At 33.6% G+C, this 20,721-nt stretch overlaps 1 protein-coding gene across 3 annotated transcripts in view; it reads left to right on the plus strand.

Moving 5' to 3' along the window:
* CSMD3 (CUB and Sushi multiple domains 3) overlaps nucleotides 1–20,721 on the plus strand; it is a 1,475,959-nt gene that overhangs the window by 508,646 nt on the left and 946,592 nt on the right. For all 3 annotated transcript variants that reach the window (XM_055546406.1, XM_055546407.1, XM_055546408.1), the window contains exon 6: nucleotides 5,213–5,325. In XM_055546406.1, coding sequence (XP_055402381.1) covers nucleotides 5,213–5,325 — 113 coding nt within the window. The remainder of the gene's footprint in view (nucleotides 1–5,212; nucleotides 5,326–20,721) is intronic.

Consider the following 20,721-nt stretch of genomic DNA (forward strand, 5'->3'; position numbering starts at 1 on the left):
GAAAGTTGAAAACCAGAGATCCACCAAGGACAGCAGTGAGGATTTGAGAAGAGAGTTATAAACCAAAGGAATAAGCTTAGAATAGTTCTAGGCTCTTTTTAAAAAAATGGTAAAGACTTATGGTTCTTTTAGTTTTCTTACACTTAATTGAGTTTTTTTTAATATAAATTTATTTATTTTAATTGGAGGCTAATTAGTTTACAATATTGTATTGGTTTTGCCATACATTTAGTTTTAAAACAATCTTGTACCTATAAAAATAAAACATTGCATTTATTTAATGCCAATTTATGATTTAGTTATTTCTCTAGAAAATTGTATAAATAAAAGCAATTTTAGCAAAGATTAATTATGGCAGATCACACTGTATTATTGTCAGTATCCTATATTGAATGTGCAATGAACTTTGATGCTATTATTAATTTACTATGCTCATTCAAATTTATTAATTACTCAAATGGCATGTCTTAAATTCTTTTTGGAAATAAATAACTATCGTAGGTTATAAGTTTATGACATTTATTGTTATCATTATTGTTATTAATATAATACTCCTAAAATCCAAGTTAATAATTACACTTTCACAACATAAAATCACGAGTATGGCTGTTTCAAGTGTAAAATGCAGAAGATAACAGACAAGTTGAAACCTTATTGCTAGAAATTCTTCATCAGGTTGCTCTTTTTTTTTTTTTTGATACATCTTTTGCCACCCTCTGAAATTATCTTACTCATTTGTTTATGTTATCTTATTTGTTTGTAAGACCACAGATCTTGTTGGTGTTGTTTACAATTATATTTCCAACCCTTAACATCAGTGTTTGTCACATAGTAAATGCTCAGTAAATAAAGGGTATACTTAATCTCTTTCAGTACCAAGAGGTGATTCTCATTGGCTTTATACTAGAATGAATCCATATGGGCCTACTTTCAAGTGACCATAGTAGTTTCATATAGGGATAACAGTGAGTTATATTTAAGAAATATCTCTGTTAGTATTTAAGAAATTAATTATCATAAGTAGTTAATTTAATGTAATCTTTCTGGTTGGCACATAATCTCACACCTCCTGATAACATGTGAAATATATTGCACATAAATGGAAATTCATTTACTAGATTGCTCCATAAGTCACGAAGTCATATTGCATAAATCATGTTTAAATAGTGAGCAATACTAAGAGCAATTTGGAAATTCCATGTGACTCCCTTATAACCAATGAAGCTAAATAGTTTTCTTCTCTGGTGGCAGATGGGTCTTTGGTGTACTTGCTTTCTATTTCTTGGTTTGTCTACTGCTATGCTTGGTTTGTCTACTGTTACGCTTCATGAGAATAAGCACTGATCTGTTAGAATTATCCGTTTGGTTCTACCTCTGTTAAATTGTCATTTTTTTTTTCTTAACCTCATGCACATTTTGCTTCTAGATAATTCTACTCTAACATCTTCAGTTCTATCTTTCTCAATTCCTGAAGCTGAATTCAGTTTATAAACTGTAGTTCCATAGTAACTATTACTTGCTGTTTTACTCCATTCTTTTGCTGGAATTATTTTTGATGTTGCTGAGAAAGGTGGAAAGTTTATCATTTTTATTGTCTGTATCATTTTCTTTCCTCTCACACTTTTCTTGATGTGCTTGTTGAGTTGCTTCTCATCTGTTGGATTCTCTAAGGGTCATTCTCCATACTGTATACTTTAGTCTTTTACAACCATCCATATATTATATTCTCTCTATATGTAGAAATGTGTGCAGCCTATCAAAAATAATTTAAACTTTCCCTAATGGGTGTTTATGCTCATTGAATAAGGGAATTGAAGAGCATAAAATTATAAATCAAAATCTGGCATGCTATGTACCGAAAATATAATTGTACCAAATCCAAATTTTTTTCATTGAATTTTTGTTTAAACCAAGCCACCCAGAAAGCAAACAAAATTAAACATAACCTGGATACTGCACTTTCTGAAAGAAATGAAGTAAATTTTTAAAAGATGAATTTTAAAATTAAGCATGCATTTTACAAATATTTATTTACTCAATTCAGATTCATCAAAAAAAAAAAAACAAAAAAAAAAAACAGCCGGCTCTACTTATGAACAGTCACACTAAGAAAAGAGGAAATAAGACACTGATTCAGTTCAGTTCAGTTGCTCAGCTGTATCCAACCCTTTGTGACCCCATGATCTGAAGCACACCAGAAACCCTGCCCTTCATCAACTCCTGAAGCTTGCTCAAACTCACATCCATCAAGTCGGTGATGCCATCCAACCATCTCATCCTCTGTTGTCCCCTTCTCCTGCCTTCAATATTTCCCAGCATCACGATCTTTTCCAATGAGTCCGTTCTTCACATCAGGTGGCCAAAGTATTGGAGCTTCAACTTTAGCATCAGTCCTTCCAATGAATATTCAGTACTGATTTCCTTTAGGACTGACTGGTTGGATCCCGTGCAGTCCAAGGGACTCTCAAGAGTCTTCTCCAACATCACAGTTCAAAAGCATCAATTCTTTGGCGCTCAGCTTTCTTTATGGTCCCAACTCTCACATCCATACATGACTCCTGGAAAAACCATAGCTTTGGCTAGATGGGCCTTTGTTGGCAAAGTAATGGCTCTGCTTTTTAATATGCTGTCTGAGTTGGTTATAGCTTTTCTTCTAATGAGCAAGTGTCTTTTAATTTCATGGCTGCAGTCACCATTTGCAGTGATTTTGGAATCCAAGAAAATAAAGTCTCTCACTGTTTCCATTGTTTTCCCACATGTTTGCTATGAAGTGACGGGACCAGATGCCATGATCTTATTTTTTCGAACGTTGAGTTTTAAGCCAGCTTTTTCACTCTCCTCTTTTATTTTCCTCAAGCAGCTCTTTAGTTCCTCTTCGCTTTCTGCCATAAGGGTGGTGTCATCTGCATATCTGAGGTTATTACTATTTCTCCTGGCAATCTTGATTCCAGCCTGTGCTTCATCCAGCCCAGCATTTCACATGATGTACTCTACATATGAGTTAAATAAGCCAGGTGACAATATGTAGCCTTGATGTACTCCTTTTCCAATTTGCAACCAGTGTGTTGTTCAATGTCCAGTTCTAATTGGCTTCTTGACCTACATACAGATTTCTCAGGAGGCAGGTAAGGTGGTCTGGTATTCCCATCTCTTTAAGAATTTTCCACATTTGTTATGATCCACATAGTCAAAGGCTTTACCATAGTCAATGAAGCAGATGCTTTTCTGGAATTCTCTTACTTTTTCTATGTTCCAATGGATGTTGGCAATTTGATTTCTCATCCTCTGCCTTTTCCAAATCCAGCTTGACCATCTGAAAGTTCTCAGTTCACATACTGTTGAAGTGTCACTTGGAGAATTTTGAGCATACTTTGCTAGTGTGTGTGATGAGTGCAACTGTGCAGTAGTTTGAACAATCTTCGGCATTGCCCTTCTTTGGGATTGGAATGAAAAATGACCTTTTTCAATCCTATGGCCACTGCTGAATTTTCCAAATGTGCTGGCATATTGAGTGCAGCACTTTGACAGCATCATCTTTTGGGATTTGAAATAGCTCATATGGAATTCCATCACCTCCACTAGCTTTGTTCATAGTGATACTTCCTAAGGCCCAGTTAACCTCACACTCCAGGATGTCTGGCTCTAGGTGAGTAATCACACCATTTTGATTATCTGGGATCATTAAGATATTTTTTGTATAGTTCTTTTGTGTATTCTTGCCACCTCTTCTTAATGTATTCTGCTTCTGTTAGGTCTGTACCATTTCTGTATGGTTAAGTCCATACCATTTCTGTATCAATTTAATACACTGATAGGGATAAGTTAAAGAAAATTCATTCTAAAGCTGGTGGAGAAATGAGAAACATATGTGACAGAAGCCACCTTGTTCATCTTAGAATCCATGAAAATTGGATTTCACAATAATGTTGCCAAGCCCACTGTATACATTCTTGGGCACAGTGATACAATGAATGTGAATTCATAATTTTTGTGCTGTGGCAGGTGGTCATCCACTAAAAGCAATGGCTAGCTCCCAAGCATCCTAGGAAATGTGAATTTAGGGGAATAAAAGGGAAGGATGTAGGATAAAATGTTTTTGTTTCACTGTCTACACTTCACTAGTGATTACATGTGCAAGATGGATATTCTAATCTCCCCCTACCTGTCTCCGAGAATGAATGACTGCCAAGCATTGAGAGACGAGTTGTAATCTCCTGCCCCAACATACGTGCGCGCACACACACACCCGCAAGTGGTCTAGTTTGTCTTCCTATGAAGAAAGGAAGAAAAGTATAGGCTTTGAAGATTGGGAAAGATATGCCATATAGCGGTATTAGGAAACCTTTTCTAGAATTCTGCTTCACGATGTAATAGTCTTTTGAGAGCATTTTACCTTGGCTTTATAACACATATCTACTATTTAAATAGATTTATAGGGTGGTATTTTTTGTTGAATTAAATCAGAAAAAATGCTTTGCTGGAAATCTTCAAAAGATTATAGAGCTTTGAAAGTTATTTCATCTGTTAATCATGACTAATATCTGGGGCATAGTTTTAAATATTTGCTTTAAGGAGATTATGCAATAATCTGTGACTAGATACATGGTGACTAAGTATATATTCAAAATACAATCTGTTTTCTATCTATTGGAGCAGAACTCTAGTGCCTTATAGTATTATAATGAAAGCTAATCATACAAATGTACAATGCTATGACATTACATTAAAATAGTGCTCATTCTAGGAAATAGTAAAATCTTCCATTGAATGTGAAATGTTAAAAATATATAAAATGGAAAAAACTATATCAATTGCTTTAAAGTCTGTTTTGTAATTACACTATATCAATACATACAAAGGTTATGCAGTGACCAACACTATTAGCTAAGCAGCCATTATGTTTATTATTATCTATTTAATAAATTTGGGAGAATCAAAAACATTTTTTTTTTGAGAATCAAAAATTACATTTAGTTTCCAGTTGATTTTACTCCTATATGCAACCTGATTGGAACAGCTTATTTTGAAATTATACTATTCTATGATTGACTTTTCTATGCATAAAACTACTATTTCACTTGTGCTTAAAAAGGTAGCAGTGAAAAGTTATGAATATTGTATACAGGTAAACTTTTTTGGATCCCAATTCAGTGGCAATGTTTACTACTGAAAAGCTTTTTAAATTTGTTTGTTGTTGTCTTCCATAATTCAGGTTATCTGGAATGAATATACCACCACCAATTATCAGCAACAAAAACTGGCTCAGACTGCATTTTGTTACAGACAGCAATCATCGATATCGTGGATTTAGTGCTCCGTATCAAGGTATATTTAACTAATACCTCTGCCTCTTTTGACGTGTAAAATGATTTTGGTATACATAACTGCATTTTATGTTAGAGGCAAAATATCTTTATCTTAAAACATGGTAATTTGAGTAAGCAAAAATGACCATTTTCTTGCTAAGGCAATATTGTGATCATAACTAAATTGCAGTATAAAAGTTAGTTGGGTTTTATAGCACACTGTCCAGAATAAAGAATATTATAACCTCCAAAAGATGATGTGTAACATGTAATATTTATCTTTAAGAAAGTGCTTCAGCAGTGGGACATGCTACCTAAACATGTACCACAAAACACTGCAGAAAATTCTGAACAGATTCTTCATCAATTGAAATTCATTTCCATATACAGTGTTTTTGTGGATGCTATTTTAGTTAACCTTGTTAAGATTGCTGTCTACCATTTTTATTAACAGGTATAATTTTGAATAAGTGAGATATAGTATTTGCTATGTTAACTTAAAAAACTGTTTAGAACTTGATTATTATGAGGATGGAGTATTAATAAAAATGTGTTTTCTGTAATGTTTAGTAATATTATGTGGATTTAGTGCATTTTATCCTCAGACTACTTATGTAAATAATTCATTTCATTCTCAGCAGTGTATTAGCTACTATTCAGTGAACATTGCCACAGTTACATATTTCCATTTATCTATTTTTTTACAATACTTTCCTTTTTAGTAATCTTCAGTATTAAGCACTTTGGGAATTTAATATGATGGCTTTCAGCAGCTTATAGTTAATAACTGAAAGAGTATTAGACTACATATTGTTTTCTGGAATACAGATTTCAACAATTTATATTTTGTATACCAGTAACCTTTCTACAGCTACCCTGTCAATACGTTTCTCATAATAATAGGAAAAGATTAATATGATTGGATTTTGTAATAGTGTATTGGGTGTCACTGTAATAAAAATTCCAAAGATTTTAACTCAAGATTTTAGACAAAGTCCACTGTAGAAAAATCTATAATTTCTATTGTAAAGTTGTTGATTCAAATGGAAACATGAATGCAGATTTTCTCTTAAAGCTGTGCATTGTATTAACATCTCTTACGATAGCATATATTGTCTAGTATATCCATTAGCTCATAAAACTTTATATTTTTAAAATGAAAATTAAATATCTATAGAAATTTTTCCTTTATTTTATTAAAAATAACTGGGCATATTACTTAAATCTTATGATTTTTAGCCAGTGTCATTTTAAAATTTGCAATCACATTTTGCTGCGTTTTTACTTAAATTTAAAAATTTTTTGTGTTCTTCAGAAATAAGAGGACTCTTTAATTGAAAATAAATAGTTTTTGTAGAGCCTCTTTATTTCTGGGTTCACCCCTTTCTTTATGGAGTTTTCCACTCACATGATTTTATGGCTCTGATTTCCCTCTACAATGAGTTAAGGCAGATGGCATGGCAGATATTCAAATGATTATCATCTTTGACTCATGTGGTGATCCTTTCTGTTCGATTCATGGAATCCTTCAGTAAGATGTACTCTTTATCTGAATAGAAATAAAGTAGCACTTATTTTATATTGAAATGTACAACTTGCAGAGAGGGAAAAAAAATAGATGTCCTGTCTTAAAAAATAAAGTGGTATTTCATTTGCTGAATGCTGTATGGTTTCATAAAAATGATATCTTTAGATAGATTGTTTTGCATCATAAGACAGTAGTACAAAATTGTTAGTAGATTTGCGTACTTAATTATCAATATTCTACTGACTGATCTTAAATTGACTTTTATTGTACATTCAAGATTCAATTTGATTTTCCTGCATTGCCTATCCAGTTTCAGCACTGAGGAGTAACATATAAAAATATTTACTGTAGAAAAATAGGAAGTGTTTTATGGGATATGAATTATTTCTATTTTTAGCAGGAAAAGGAGCTCAAATGAGGATGACTTTAGATATAATCTGTATCTTCACACTATAGAGGGAATAAGGTGGCCTGAGAAAATGTAAGCTATAATTTTATAATAAAATCAAGGAAAAGTTTTAATATATAAAAGCATACCTTTGCACTGTATCCTTTTAAAACTTTCCTGATTCAGCCTTGAGTTTTTCAACTGCATTATCTTCAAAAAACATTTTACCTAAACCACAGAAGTTCAGTTGGAGAAGTAATTATTGAAACTATAATCAAAGAAATTTGGATTAACAAATGCTCTGCTAGGCTAACTTAAATAGCTAAAAAATTCATAATTCCATACTCTGACATCCTGAATACATGCCCAGACATGAAATGACAATCATGATTTTCAGATTGTTTTGTGCTACCATATAATTTCAGTAGTATCTAAATTGTAACCAATTCAAGATAGAAAATTTTGTGGAATATTCTACTCAAAAGTCACCACCAGGTCTCCATGTGGCATGATTTCCTAATAACTCAAATATTTATTGAGTACTTGTAATTATTATTGATTTGTATTGTTTCCAAAGATTGATGTTTTTCCCCCTAATGTTTTTGTTTAATCTGTATTATTTATATTATGAAAATAAGCTGAAAACTCCTAAGATTCCTAAGTACCACTAGCTATTTTTAATAGTTTGCCCCATAATTGATACTGTAATTGATAGTATAGGCACATAGATACAGCAACATGCTTTCCCCATAGAGCTTCCTTTCAGTTATGTTATAGACTGGCTTCTTTATTATTTTATATACAGCAATTTAAATAGGGTTATGTAGAGTTTGAGGATACACACTGACAAATATTATGTTCTGACCCAAAAGTAGTGAGAAAAATCATGATTTAAATGAAATACCTTTGATACAGAAAATGCTTTTCCTCCCCTTGGTCCCATATTGAATATATTCACTCCTATCTAAAACAAATAAAGCATACCCCCCAAATTTATTTATATTGGAAATATCTTCTTTTAAAGTTCTATTATTATCTGTTCTATGCTTTAAAACTTTTCCTTTTTCAATTTTCAATTCTCCCTCAAAGGAAGATTTCAATATCGTTTTTCCGTATTAGTCTTTGATTTTAAATAAGATTCTTATATTTAATTTACATTAATCTCTTCTAATAAGAACTTGAATAGTGCTACTTCACACATAATAGTGAAACTTTTCTTTATCTGTGGTGTTTTCAAGTTCTCTTATTTATTTATATAAATCCCCATATTATTGTCATAAACCTAAAATCTATTATTTTCTATTTGCATGAATAATTAATCAATTTTCTTAATTTCTAAATTGGAAGGAGATTTTCAGATGACAACCATAGAGAAAATTTTACCTCTACATGGTGTTTATTAAGAACTATAATTTTTATCAGATATTCAAGTGTGAAATATTACAACAGTTTCATTTTAAGTTATTTGACATATCACACTTTTTAATATACAAAGATACAATTCATGTATTCATAAAATTGTCTTTGGCATGCAAATTTAGGAATTACAGCATTTAAATAATTATAAATATGTAAATATATGAGTAATCTTATATTTGTCTTCTAAATCTTTATAGATTTTATCACAGTTTGATTTTTCTTTTGTCTTCCATAATATTGTTGATATGATTCTTTTTATGCATATCAACATTTTGTAGACACTTAGTTTTAATTCAACAAAGGTATGCCAATAGTAATAGAATGTGTTCTCAATTTATGTATAAAATGTTTTATAATATTCTAAAAGGGATTAGCATTTTCAGATCAGCAATGCATCTTTTTGGTAAGGAAATCATACTTAATGGACAGACCTTTCAAATTCTATTGAAAATTCACATCAACTCCAGTTACACTGAGGCCCTTGGCATTTTAGATGCACATAATATAATTTGGAAATAACTTCTGAGTACTCTATATTTTACATTTGGAAGGGTTTTGACTTAAGTGTGTGTGCACTGTCACTGAACAAAATAAATAAAAATATCAGGGATGAAGCGTAATATAGTGGGAAATAATAGAATTTGACGGTCAGAAGGTGAGTGTTGAATTGTGAAGTTACTAATTGCTATCTGAGTTGTCTTAAGCCTTGGTTTCCCAAAGAGTTAAAATATTCACAATAGATAGACATGTTATCTTGGTGTAAATCAAAAGATATTAGGATTTCTTTTAGTAAAATTCGGACATGCAGTGAATAAAGATACTATTTAATGAAAGAGATAATCAACTATATGGGAGGAATGAGAAGCACATTGTCTAACCATGAGGTACAGATAGTTAAAAAAAAACTGTGATCAAGCATAAAATTTAAATCCAGCACTCACAATTAAAAGGGAAAATGTAAAGTTTTGTTATTTCTCACTATCACAAATGGTGTCCATATTTCTCCAGGAAAAAAAGCACTTTTCCTTAGAACTTAAATTTAAAATACAATTTTTGTGAAAGTGTAACTGAAAAACAGTTTCCTCTGTATTACAGAATTTTAAAAATCATAAAGTTTGAAAATAGAGCACAGCATCAAAGCAATTCTGTTTAAATGCACTGTTTTCTAATTTTGTTTAGACAATCAGCTTTTCCTAGTTTCCTTTATACATTGTTTTAAAAAAAAAGGCAGGGAATCATATTTCAGCATCTAATCTTGAAATATCTCCTCTAACTTAATAACTATCAATGTGAGTCAGTGTTTATGATTTCAGGATTGAAGGTGGGAGCATGATATAGTAAGAGAATATCACCCCTTTTGGTTTGGACAATTTAAGTGTAGTTTACTTTCAAGGGAGTGTAGCACATGGACAAATAGGCTATTTTTCTGATAAAGACAGTGGGCATAGCCTTGTCAGCACAATGTAAGAAATAGTCAGTGATATATATATGTGTGTGTGTGTGTGGTGTGTGTGTGTGTGTGTGATGTGTGTGTGTGTATGATATGTCTGTGTGTGTGCACGTGCTCAGTCACTCAGTCGCATCCAACGCTTTCCGACCCAATAGACTGTAGCCTGCCAGGCTTCTCTGACCATGGAGTTTTCCAAGCAAAGTACTGGAGTGGGTTGCCATTTCCTCCTCCAGGGTATCTTCCTGACCCAGAGATCGAAGCCATACCTCTTGCATCTCCTGAACTGGCAGACAGATTCTTTACCACTGAATGACCTGGGAAGTTTATATGTATGGTAGTAGATATTGTTTCAATTTTAATTGACCACATTCTGAGAGAACATTCACAAGCTGAATTTGAATCCTTATCTTAATCCCCTTTTCATACATGGACAAACTGCATTATTTTAAGCTTATATAAATTGTGCATGCATGCTAAGTCAATTCAGTTGTGTTCTCTGCGTGACCCTATGAACTAACTGTAGCTTGCCAAGCTCGTCTGTCCATGGGATTCTCCAGGCAAGAATACTGGAGTGGACTGCCATGCACTCTTCCAGGGGATCTTCCCAATCCAGGGATCTAACCTGTGTCTCTTATGTCTCCTTCATTGACTGGCAAGTTCTTTACCACGAGGACCACCTGGGAAGCCTTATAAATTAAACTAGATATTTCATTTACTGAGTTTTAAGAGGATAGGAAGTTGAGTTCTATTGGTCTGTAGAGTTTGAAAATAGTTCCTAACCTTGTCATTTGTTTTATTTCCTTTTGATTTTAATAGCAATGTAACCATTATATCATCATGTATCTTTTAGTGATAAATAGTTACTTTACCTTGAAATACTTAAAAAAGAAACTTCTTTTACTTCTCTGTCTTTATGAACCTCTCTGGTCTATGAGATTCAACTTAATTAATATAATGTCTACAGAACCCATGGCAATAATTAAAAGAAGATATTTAGTTGTCAGAATGGTCTAAGTAACCATTGGTCTAAAACAACCATTAAAAACTCCCTGATAACATTTTCTTGCATGATATAATTGTATATTTCATAGTTATGGCAATGTAACATTTAAGGCCTTTGACTGTATTAGTTGATAATGATGTTAGAATTAAATTCTTCCATAGCTGACTATGGGGTTTCCCTGGTGGCTTAATGGTAAAAGAATCCACCTGCAATGCAAGAGACATGGGTTCGATCCCTGGGTCAAGAAGATCCCCTGGAAAAAGAAATGGCAACCTACTCCTGTACTTTTGCCTGGGATATACCATAGACAGAGGAATCTGGCATGCTACAGTCCAACAGGTTGCAAGAGTTGGACAAGACTTAGCCACTAAACCACCACCATCACATAGCTGACTATATTTATGTTTTCATTTCAATCCTTACAATTTACTTGCCAGTCATATATCTCCCAACATAAAATTCTGTTCATAAATTATGGGTGTATTTAACAGTAAACTGGGTAATTGCCATTTAATTTCAAATGAAATTTGAAATGTGTAGAGAAGTAGTCATGTAAATCAGCATATTAAATACTGGATTGAGTTTCTGTTATGAAAATTTCATTATTTTCTAAAGAATTGAATCCATCTTCATAACACTGATACTAGAGGAACCCTGACTTACAGATAAAAAGGGAAATATGGCAGATCGTTACTTTAAAAAAAGGACTATGGTGCTTACATTTTCTGTGTTCTTAATGTGTTTAATATATGAAAGTGAAAGTCGCTCCATCATGTCCAACTCTTTGCAACCCCATGGACTATACAGTCCATGGAATTCTCCAGGTCAGAATACTGGAGTGGGCAGCCATTCCCTTCTCCAGGGGATCTTGCCAACCCAGGGATCAAAACCAGGTCTCCCATATTGCAGGCGGATTCTTTACCATCTGAGCCACCAGGGAAGCCCATTATATATATATATATATATATATATATATATATATATATATATATTCACACAAATATATATATACACAAACCCATTATTGATCTATTTTAGAGTGAAAATCAAGTTATATTAACCTTATTTTAATATCTCATTGAATTTGTGAAAACCAAGATATATCTTAGTAAAATAAATGGAATTTAGATTACTATATTTAAGTATCAATAGAACTGTTATTAATAGATAATCTATCAAATATCCAGTTTTAATGTAGATCATATACTAAAACATCTAGCAGGCTTAAAATATAGTACTTTATGACTATAAAACTGAAAAAATTTTTGATTTACATTTTAGTTTGGATCACACATGCCTACTATTGATAGAATAAAGTTAAAATTTCACAACCTCTGCTATGACAAAAGTTTCTTTTGTGTTAACTCAGCTTTCTTGGGGTGGCCTTCAAACTTTCATGGCTTAGGCCACCTCCTACTTCCTTTTTAAAGCAAACTTCTAGTTATAAGTGATATCTTTTGAACCCTTGTAGTGATGAGTTGAAACCTACTGGTCATATATAGAACCCCAGTTCTTATTCAGACATATTAACTGGTTTCAGTGGAGACTTCATTTCTTGGTACCTGAGAATTCTGAAGATGCCACTGCTGGTGTCCACAGGCCATTTGTATTTTCGATTTTCACATGGTCAGTTATCTACCTTTCTGATTGTACTCCATACCTTTTGCTGGGTCTTCCATTCAGTCTGGCTATAACTCTTTTAACTACATATTCTATAATAAATTTTCCTTTTCCCTTACCATGATAGACCAGTGGCAGGGTCCTGGCTGTCTGTTAACTCACTCATATGTTTCTGCCACCCAAAACTGTCCTTCAATGAAGTATAAAACTCTCAATTTGTTGAACATATATTATGCTTTGTGTGCTACTGAATGTGTATATGTATTTAAGAAGCTTATGTTTTTCCATAAATCAATGCTGTAAGACTTCAGAGTTAATTCCTTTAGCCAATGGACTTTAACAAATCTGTATAAAATTTTGAGCTATCCTCACTAACCTCTATCCTCCACGAGAGATTTTATATGAAGGTGCAGCTTATACCTCTTATTCCTATCAGATGGTGGGAGGACTTCTCTCTTGTCATGTCCTTAGTTTTCACTAGTAATGGCTTTTGGTAAAGCTCTGTTAACTGAGTCTTCCAGGCTTGCCTCTTGATCTGAAAACGTGACTGTCAAGACTAACATGTGGGTTGGACTCTGAAAGTAAAAGCGTTAGTCACTTAATCTTGTCCGACTTTTTGGGACCATGTGGACTGTAGCCCACCAGGCTCCTCCATCCATGGAATTCTCTAGGCAAGAATACTGGAATGGCTGGATCATAAGGCAGGTCTATTTCCAGTTTTTTAAGGAATCTCCACACTGTTCTCCATAGTGGCTGAACTAGTTTGCATTCCCACCAACAGTGTAAGAGGCATTGAAACATGTATGAAACGAGTTGCCAGTCCAGGTTCGATGCACGATACTGGATGCTTGGGGCTGGTGCACTGGGACGACCCAGAGGGATGGAATGGGGAGGGAGGAGGGAGGGGGGTTCGGGATGGGGAACACATGTATACCTGTGGCGGATTCATTTTGATATTTGGCACAACTAATACAGTTATGTAAAGTCTAAAAATAAAATAAAATTAAAAAAAAAAAAAAGAATACTGGAATGGCTAGCCATTCGCTTCTCCAGAGTATCTTCTCGATCCAGGGATCAAACCCAGGTCTCCTGCATTCCAGATGACTTCTTTACCACTGAGCCACTAGGGACCAGGTTTGGGCTCTAGATAATGTAATTTTCAGTCAAGGTTGTACAAGAACTCTCCCAAATAAGACGAATCCAAGGTAATCAAAGAATGAGAAAATTCACAGACTCATGATTAACAGTAACAAGAAGTACAAATATTTAGATGTTCAAAATAGCCTACTTTTATTAAGTGGAAAACTGTTCTCCTCGAGGAAATATGCATATTATCTTTCATATGTAAACTTAAAAGATATTCTGTATTATTTAACAATATTCAAGCTACACTTACAGCTTCAATTATTTTTAAAAATACTTTGTCTACAATACTTACTGTCTTTATTATCCCTACTAACTTTGAATTAACATTTCCCTTTCAGTTAATGTGATTTCTATGCAATACTTTAAATTATTATAAATTTAATTAATTAATAATAACTTTTTAGTCTTTAATTGTATGAATTTCTTGTATTTCCAAGTGTACAAAAATTTGAGGCAAAGTATTACAAAATTTGCCATTGTTTTATGGTAGTACCACATGGTGTTTCATAATTGTTCCATTTAGCATTCATTTATATATGAATATATTTGGTAGCATTTTAGGAGTCTTAAATCTTCACATTTACTATCTCTAGTGAGGGCACATCACCTGAAGAATAGCATTAACAAAAAATAATTGATGAAGTTGGTGTTTAATAAACAAAATTCACTGTTTTATAATTCTGCTGAGATGATTAAGATATTGAACAGGTAATTTTAGTTTCTAGTAATGACTCAATAATTGCACAAAATGACCTACAAAGGGCTTCAGTCAATCACAGCAGGTAGAAGTAGTCAAACACACTGGAAGTGATTGATTCCTCCATTTCAGTATGGAAAATGGAGTTTGAGGCAATAAGCCTATAGGCTTTAATTATTTATTTTTTAGGTAGTTTTACCATGCCACTTGAAAATGACATTATGGTATTAAAATCCCAAGACTTTTACATTCAAATTCAAAGATATTTAGAAATAGCTAAAGGTAATTTAAGAAACGTTTGTTTAAATTGACAAAGATAGTATTAACTTAGGATTTTCCTAAAGTTTAGAGTTGTATGGTGTTCGATAGTCATGTGGAGGTCAATTTTGTGGCCCAAAACACTTTGGAATCACCGGGTTAAACAAATTTAAACTGAATTATTTAAGTAGATTGGCCCTTTTCTAGCATTTTTTGGAACTACTATTCCTCAGGACACCTTTTGGGAAATGATCCTATAAGTTATGATAGAAAAGATTGACTTTTATCTGCCAATAAATTTACCATCACTTAGTTTGTTCTTTTCTTCAGTTATTTAGTTCACTGAAACTATTAAATGAAGCATGTTAACTGCTAATATTTAATTAAACTAGTCCAATTTTTAGATTAAAGCTCACATTAGAGATGTATTATAGAAAATTTATTTACTTACTTACCCACCATCTGATTTTGTTCAACAAAAATATTTCTGAGTACTTATTCTGTACCAGAAACTGTAGTATACTAGACTCTGGTATACAATCCCTGAATTAAGAGAGCTTTTTGCCTAGTATGTAAAATATGAGTGAGTATTCTATAAGGAGAAAAATAATTTATAAAATCTTATAATTTAGAATATGTAAGCTCATGTGGGCAGTGAAGGAGAATGTATGGTCCTGGAAAGCTTCCAGACTTGAGTCTGAAAGATGCAGAATAGTATTCCATTACAATGAACGTGTGATAACTATAAGATATAAAACTATATTAGTCCACTCTTTGTTCTAAAGATAATTAAAATATTGAAATAGTATTGATTGGTAAATAGCTACTCCCAGTAGGCTCAGAGCACCTGTATTGCTTTCTTGACTCCTGAACTGCCCCATCTCTTTCAGGATGCCCAGGATTGTCCTGTAATACAACAAATGGCTAATTGCTGGCATAGCTGGTTGCCTTCTGCATACCACTGTGTCCACCATTCACAATTCAGCTTCTAATTCCTGCTAGCTATTAATCAATATTCTCAGTATCACTCTCAGACCTCCTGGTTTCAGACAAATTCAAAGTGACTGGCAAGTAGCAAAAATTACTACTCTCTATTACTATTGGATGCCTTTTAAAATGTGTTGTTCTATTAAAAGAATAGTATAATCTGTGTAAATTAAAATGTATGGACAGTATAAATATTCTACCTATATACAAAATCTGGAAAACAGACTCTGAACTGTTATGATTTTATAATTTCCACTTCCCTAAAAAGAGTGACTGTGTCTTTTTATCTCTGTGTCCCAGAGTTTACTGTATTATAGGTACCCAGTATATACTGAAAGAATGATTGAAATTATATATTCAGATATATTTGTCACACAAAATACTTGTGCATGCATTATTTCATGTGATCCTCACAATATCCCATCTATTGATTTATCTTTGTTTTATCAAATAAGAAACAAATACTCTGGGACAAGTTTGCTGACATGCTTTGCACAAGGATACCCAGGCTAGGTGGCAGTGGGAGCTGTGCACCTCTAGCTAAGCCCTTTGCCTAATGCTGCATCACCCAGGGAAAGGGGCTTATTTGTCTAATTCATTCCAACATCCTATTGAGCTGGCCGCAGCCCTGTCAAAATAGTGTTAGACCCAACATCATACTAGGAATTAGCAGAACCAGGTCTTAAACTGGAGAAGGCGATGGCACCCCACTCCAGTACTCTTGCCTGGAGAATCCCATAGATGGAGGAGCCTCGTGGGCTGCAGTCCATGGGGTCGCTAAGAGTTGGACACGACTGAGCGACTTCACTTTCACTTTTCACTTTCATGCATTGGAGAAGGAAATGACAACCCACTCCAGTGTTCTTGCCTGGAGAATCCCAGGGACGGGGGAGCCTGGTGGGCTGCCGTCTATGGGGTCGCACAGAGTTGGCCACGACTGAAGCAACTTAGCAGCAGCAACAGCAGGTCTTACACACTTAGAGTTTTCAACACTTATTTCAATATGAACTCCAGCCTTTCTTATCCTCAAATTTGCAAATTCACAGAAGTTTTTTTTTTTTTTTTTTTTACTTTTATAAAAGACTAAAATGCTTCCCCCAGGAGGTGCTAGTGGTTAAGAACCCGCCTTCAGTGCAGGAGACATAAGAGTAGTGGGTTCGATCCTTGGGTTGGGAAGATTTCCCTGGAGAAGGGTATGGCAACCCACTCCAATATTCTTGCCTGGAGAATCCTATTACAGAGGAGCCTGGTGGACTACAGTCCATAGAATCACAAAGATTCGGACGTGACTAAAGCACAAAATTCATTGAGAATCAAATTTGGTGAATAAAATAAGTAAAATTGTGGAAATAGACTGTTCTTGACTATAAGTGACAGGTTCATAAAACAATATCAGTTTATAGTTAATATATGTAAAGTGCTTTGAATAGTATCTGACAGAGAATAAGCATTACATAAAATATTAGCTATTATTAAGAATATCAGCAACAGCAGCAGGAGAAGCATCATTATCTTTATTATTTGACTAAAAATGAATTGGGAGGCAATTTCAGGTGTCTTATGAGTAGTAGGGATGTTTTGTGAAATAAAAATATCCTAACCTTTTGTGGTAATTAGTTGGAGGCTCATTTATTTGATTACATAATATGAGTGGCTGGATGTTGATTAAAAAAAATGATCCATTAAAACATATTTCAATGCAATATGTATTAAAATGAAAATTATTCACAATGAAATATCTCAAATATTTAATAAACATCTTACAAATTAAACATGTTAATATAAGCAGAATATATTCTTTACTACTGTATATGTATGAGGTGAAAAAATAAAATAGTATACTGTTCCAAACTTATTTATCCTTTTATTGGGTCAGGTACTATTGACTGTTATTATAAAATCCAAGAGAAATCTGTAGTTACAAAACAGTTTAAGGTGAAAGAAGTATAATAGCCCTTTTTAGGAAAGGCAATGATTTCATAATACCCAATGTACTTTTGTTTGAAAAGGTAAAATTAAAACCTGTTGATCTAACAGGGAAACAACCATGTTGCATTGGGTTACATGTTATCTTCCCACAAAAAATACAACAGGTTCTTTTGAGAGTTTCTGTTAAATAACTAACATGAACCTTCAGATTTTGTGGTCATATGCTTGCATCATACCTCCAAGCAAGTACTTGGAGATGCTTCCATCGAACCTCCAAGCAAGTACGTGTGTGTGTATACATATTTAATATATATAATATATTTAAATGTGAAATTTAATTTTTATATTTTAAATATAAAATGTAATATAATATATTTAAATGTAAAATTATATATATATATATATTTTTCACATTTCTGTAGCCACATAACAAAATAAAACAGGCAAAGTTAATTGTAATTATTTTTAAGCTGATATGTCCAAAATGTTAACATTTCAACATTTAATCAATATAAAATGATAATGATATATTTTGCATTCTATTTTTCAGTTAAGTCTCCCAAATCTAGATGCATATTTTATACTTACAGCACAATTCATTACTGAACATTAAGTTTTCATTGGGAAGAGTTGATTTTTTTATTAGAAGAATAATTTACTTATACTTAATAAATAATTGATTAGCAATTATGCTTTATTTAGGTTTCAATATAATTCTTATCATCTGAATAAAATATTCAGATAAACACATTTTAATGTTGAATTAGTGTATATGTCCAATACTTTCCCTACAATACTATATCTTATGCAATGCAGCATATGTAGTCTACCAGTACAACAAAGTTGTATTTAATAGATAAAATATTTTTTGCTGCCTATTTCTAGATTCAAATTAAAATTGATTACATTGAAATACAATTGAAAATTCAGTTATTAAGTCTCACTAGCTATATTTCAAATGCTCAAAAGCCTCAGGTGGCTAGTGGCTGCCATATTGGACTCTTTGGCCTCAACAGTCTTCATGTGGCAGCTGTTAGTGTTCTGCAATTATAAAGAAGTAGAAAATCTCTTCAAAAACACAATAAATACAATGAAGACTATGATATAGTGTGAATTTTATCATTGTTTCTCAGGTTTTTGTTGTTATTACCCACTTAGGTCTGCCTTATTTTAGAACTTTAGAATCCATAATTAATTTTTTAAATTATGCTTTCCCTCTCCACCATACACACTTTAAAATAAATCTATAACATAAAAGGTATTCAACAAAATTCTGTCTTTCCCTATTTAATACCTTTAAAAGCATTAATTTATTTGAAAACAAATTTCTTTTCTTTTTTTCCTTTTTCTTTCTTTGGTGCCCTTTAATGTATGTTTACTCTGTCAGACATGTAGCACAGATTTATCTTTTCCTACCACAAAGATAATGAGGAGATTAGCCTCCTATTTAACAAATGGAATGAGTGTTTCTGATTCAGTGTATTCTGATTCTCTACTGTGGGCCTGATTTCATACATTCTGTTTGTTTCATTTTCCCTGTAAAGGTATTTATTGACTGATTCAGCAAGTGTGGTGACTGTATGCAAAAAGCAGTGTCACAAATGCATGTTAAGTTTTAATAAAAGCCTCAAATTTCTTCTAGTTTTCACAGTTAGATATGCAGATAATAATTTTAGTTTTATAGAAAGAAACCCTCAACATACATCTCCTCCAGGATGAAAAGCTAGTTAGGTCTGTTGTCACATTAAATGTGTAAAATATATTACTAGGTCTGCTGTAACAAGATGCCACAGACTATTTGGCCCATAAAAGGAGACACAGTTTCAATTCTATAACTAGAAAACTGGGCCCCAGATATTAATAAAAACAATAAATTTGAAAACAAATTTCTTTTATTTCTCTCCTTTTGAATGCCAAACTATTTTCCCTCTTTCCCATCCCAGGCCTTGCTAGCCAGGTACCTGTGTAAAGAAGGGACAAGGTTGAGATTGGCTGTTCTGGTCTCTCCACCTTGCATTTTCCTTCTTCCAAACTCCTTACTTGCTGCTGTTTCAGGTTTCTCTGAGATTCAACAGAGGTAGAGGGGAGAAGAGGTAAAGGAGTTGGCCTGGTCCTAAGTCCTAGGCAGGCTACAATCTCTCTTATCCTGATAGTCAGGCTAACTGTATCATGGGGAGTCCTGGGTCCTTTTTAGTGATTTCAGGGGGATGCATCAGTATCATCAAGTGACACTTGTCCAGCTTGGTCCCTGGCCATTGGATACCCTCAGTCTTCTCCTGAGGTATTTTTTAGCCCTCATGTGGCCTAACTGAACAGGTTCCCAGATGATGCCATATTGAGTCTCTGTAATCCTTGGTGAAAAGGCTTTCCAGGCAGCTCAATGGTTAAGAATCCACTGCCAAGCAGGTGATACGAGCTCAGTCCCTGGATCGGGAAGATCCCCTGGAGAAGAAATGGCCACCCACTCCAGTATTCTTGCTTGGGAGATCCCATAGACGGAGGAGCCTGTTTGGCTATAATCCATGAGGTTGCAAAGAGTCAGACATGACTTAGCGACTAAACAACAACAAAAATCTTGATGAAACAGGAAACAAATTCTTCCTCTGAGAAACACAAAAAGATCAGGCTTATCTCAACATGGAAGGTCTCTTGTCTGTCTTGAAATTGAAAGTTGCTCAGTCATGTCTGAATTCTCCTGGCCAGAATACTGGAGTAGATAGCCTTTTCCTTCTCCAGGGGATCTTCCCAACCCAGGGATCAAACCCAGGTCTCCTGCATTGTAGACAGATTCTTTACCAGCTGAACTACAGGGGAAGCCCTCCCGTCTCTCTTACCCTCTAAGATTTCTTCAGATGCCAGTTTTGGCTTATTCCTGTGTGGATTCAACTTTAGCTTTCTCAGACATGAATAGACACCAATTGTGTGTGTGTGTGTGTGTACCAACTACATGAAACAAATTTCATAACTGAGTGATCCTACTGAAGCCCAAC

This window comes from Bubalus kerabau, chromosome 14, assembly GCF_029407905.1.
Source record: "Bubalus kerabau isolate K-KA32 ecotype Philippines breed swamp buffalo chromosome 14, PCC_UOA_SB_1v2, whole genome shotgun sequence".
In the NCBI taxonomy this organism is placed as follows: Eukaryota; Metazoa; Chordata; class Mammalia; order Artiodactyla; family Bovidae; genus Bubalus; species Bubalus kerabau.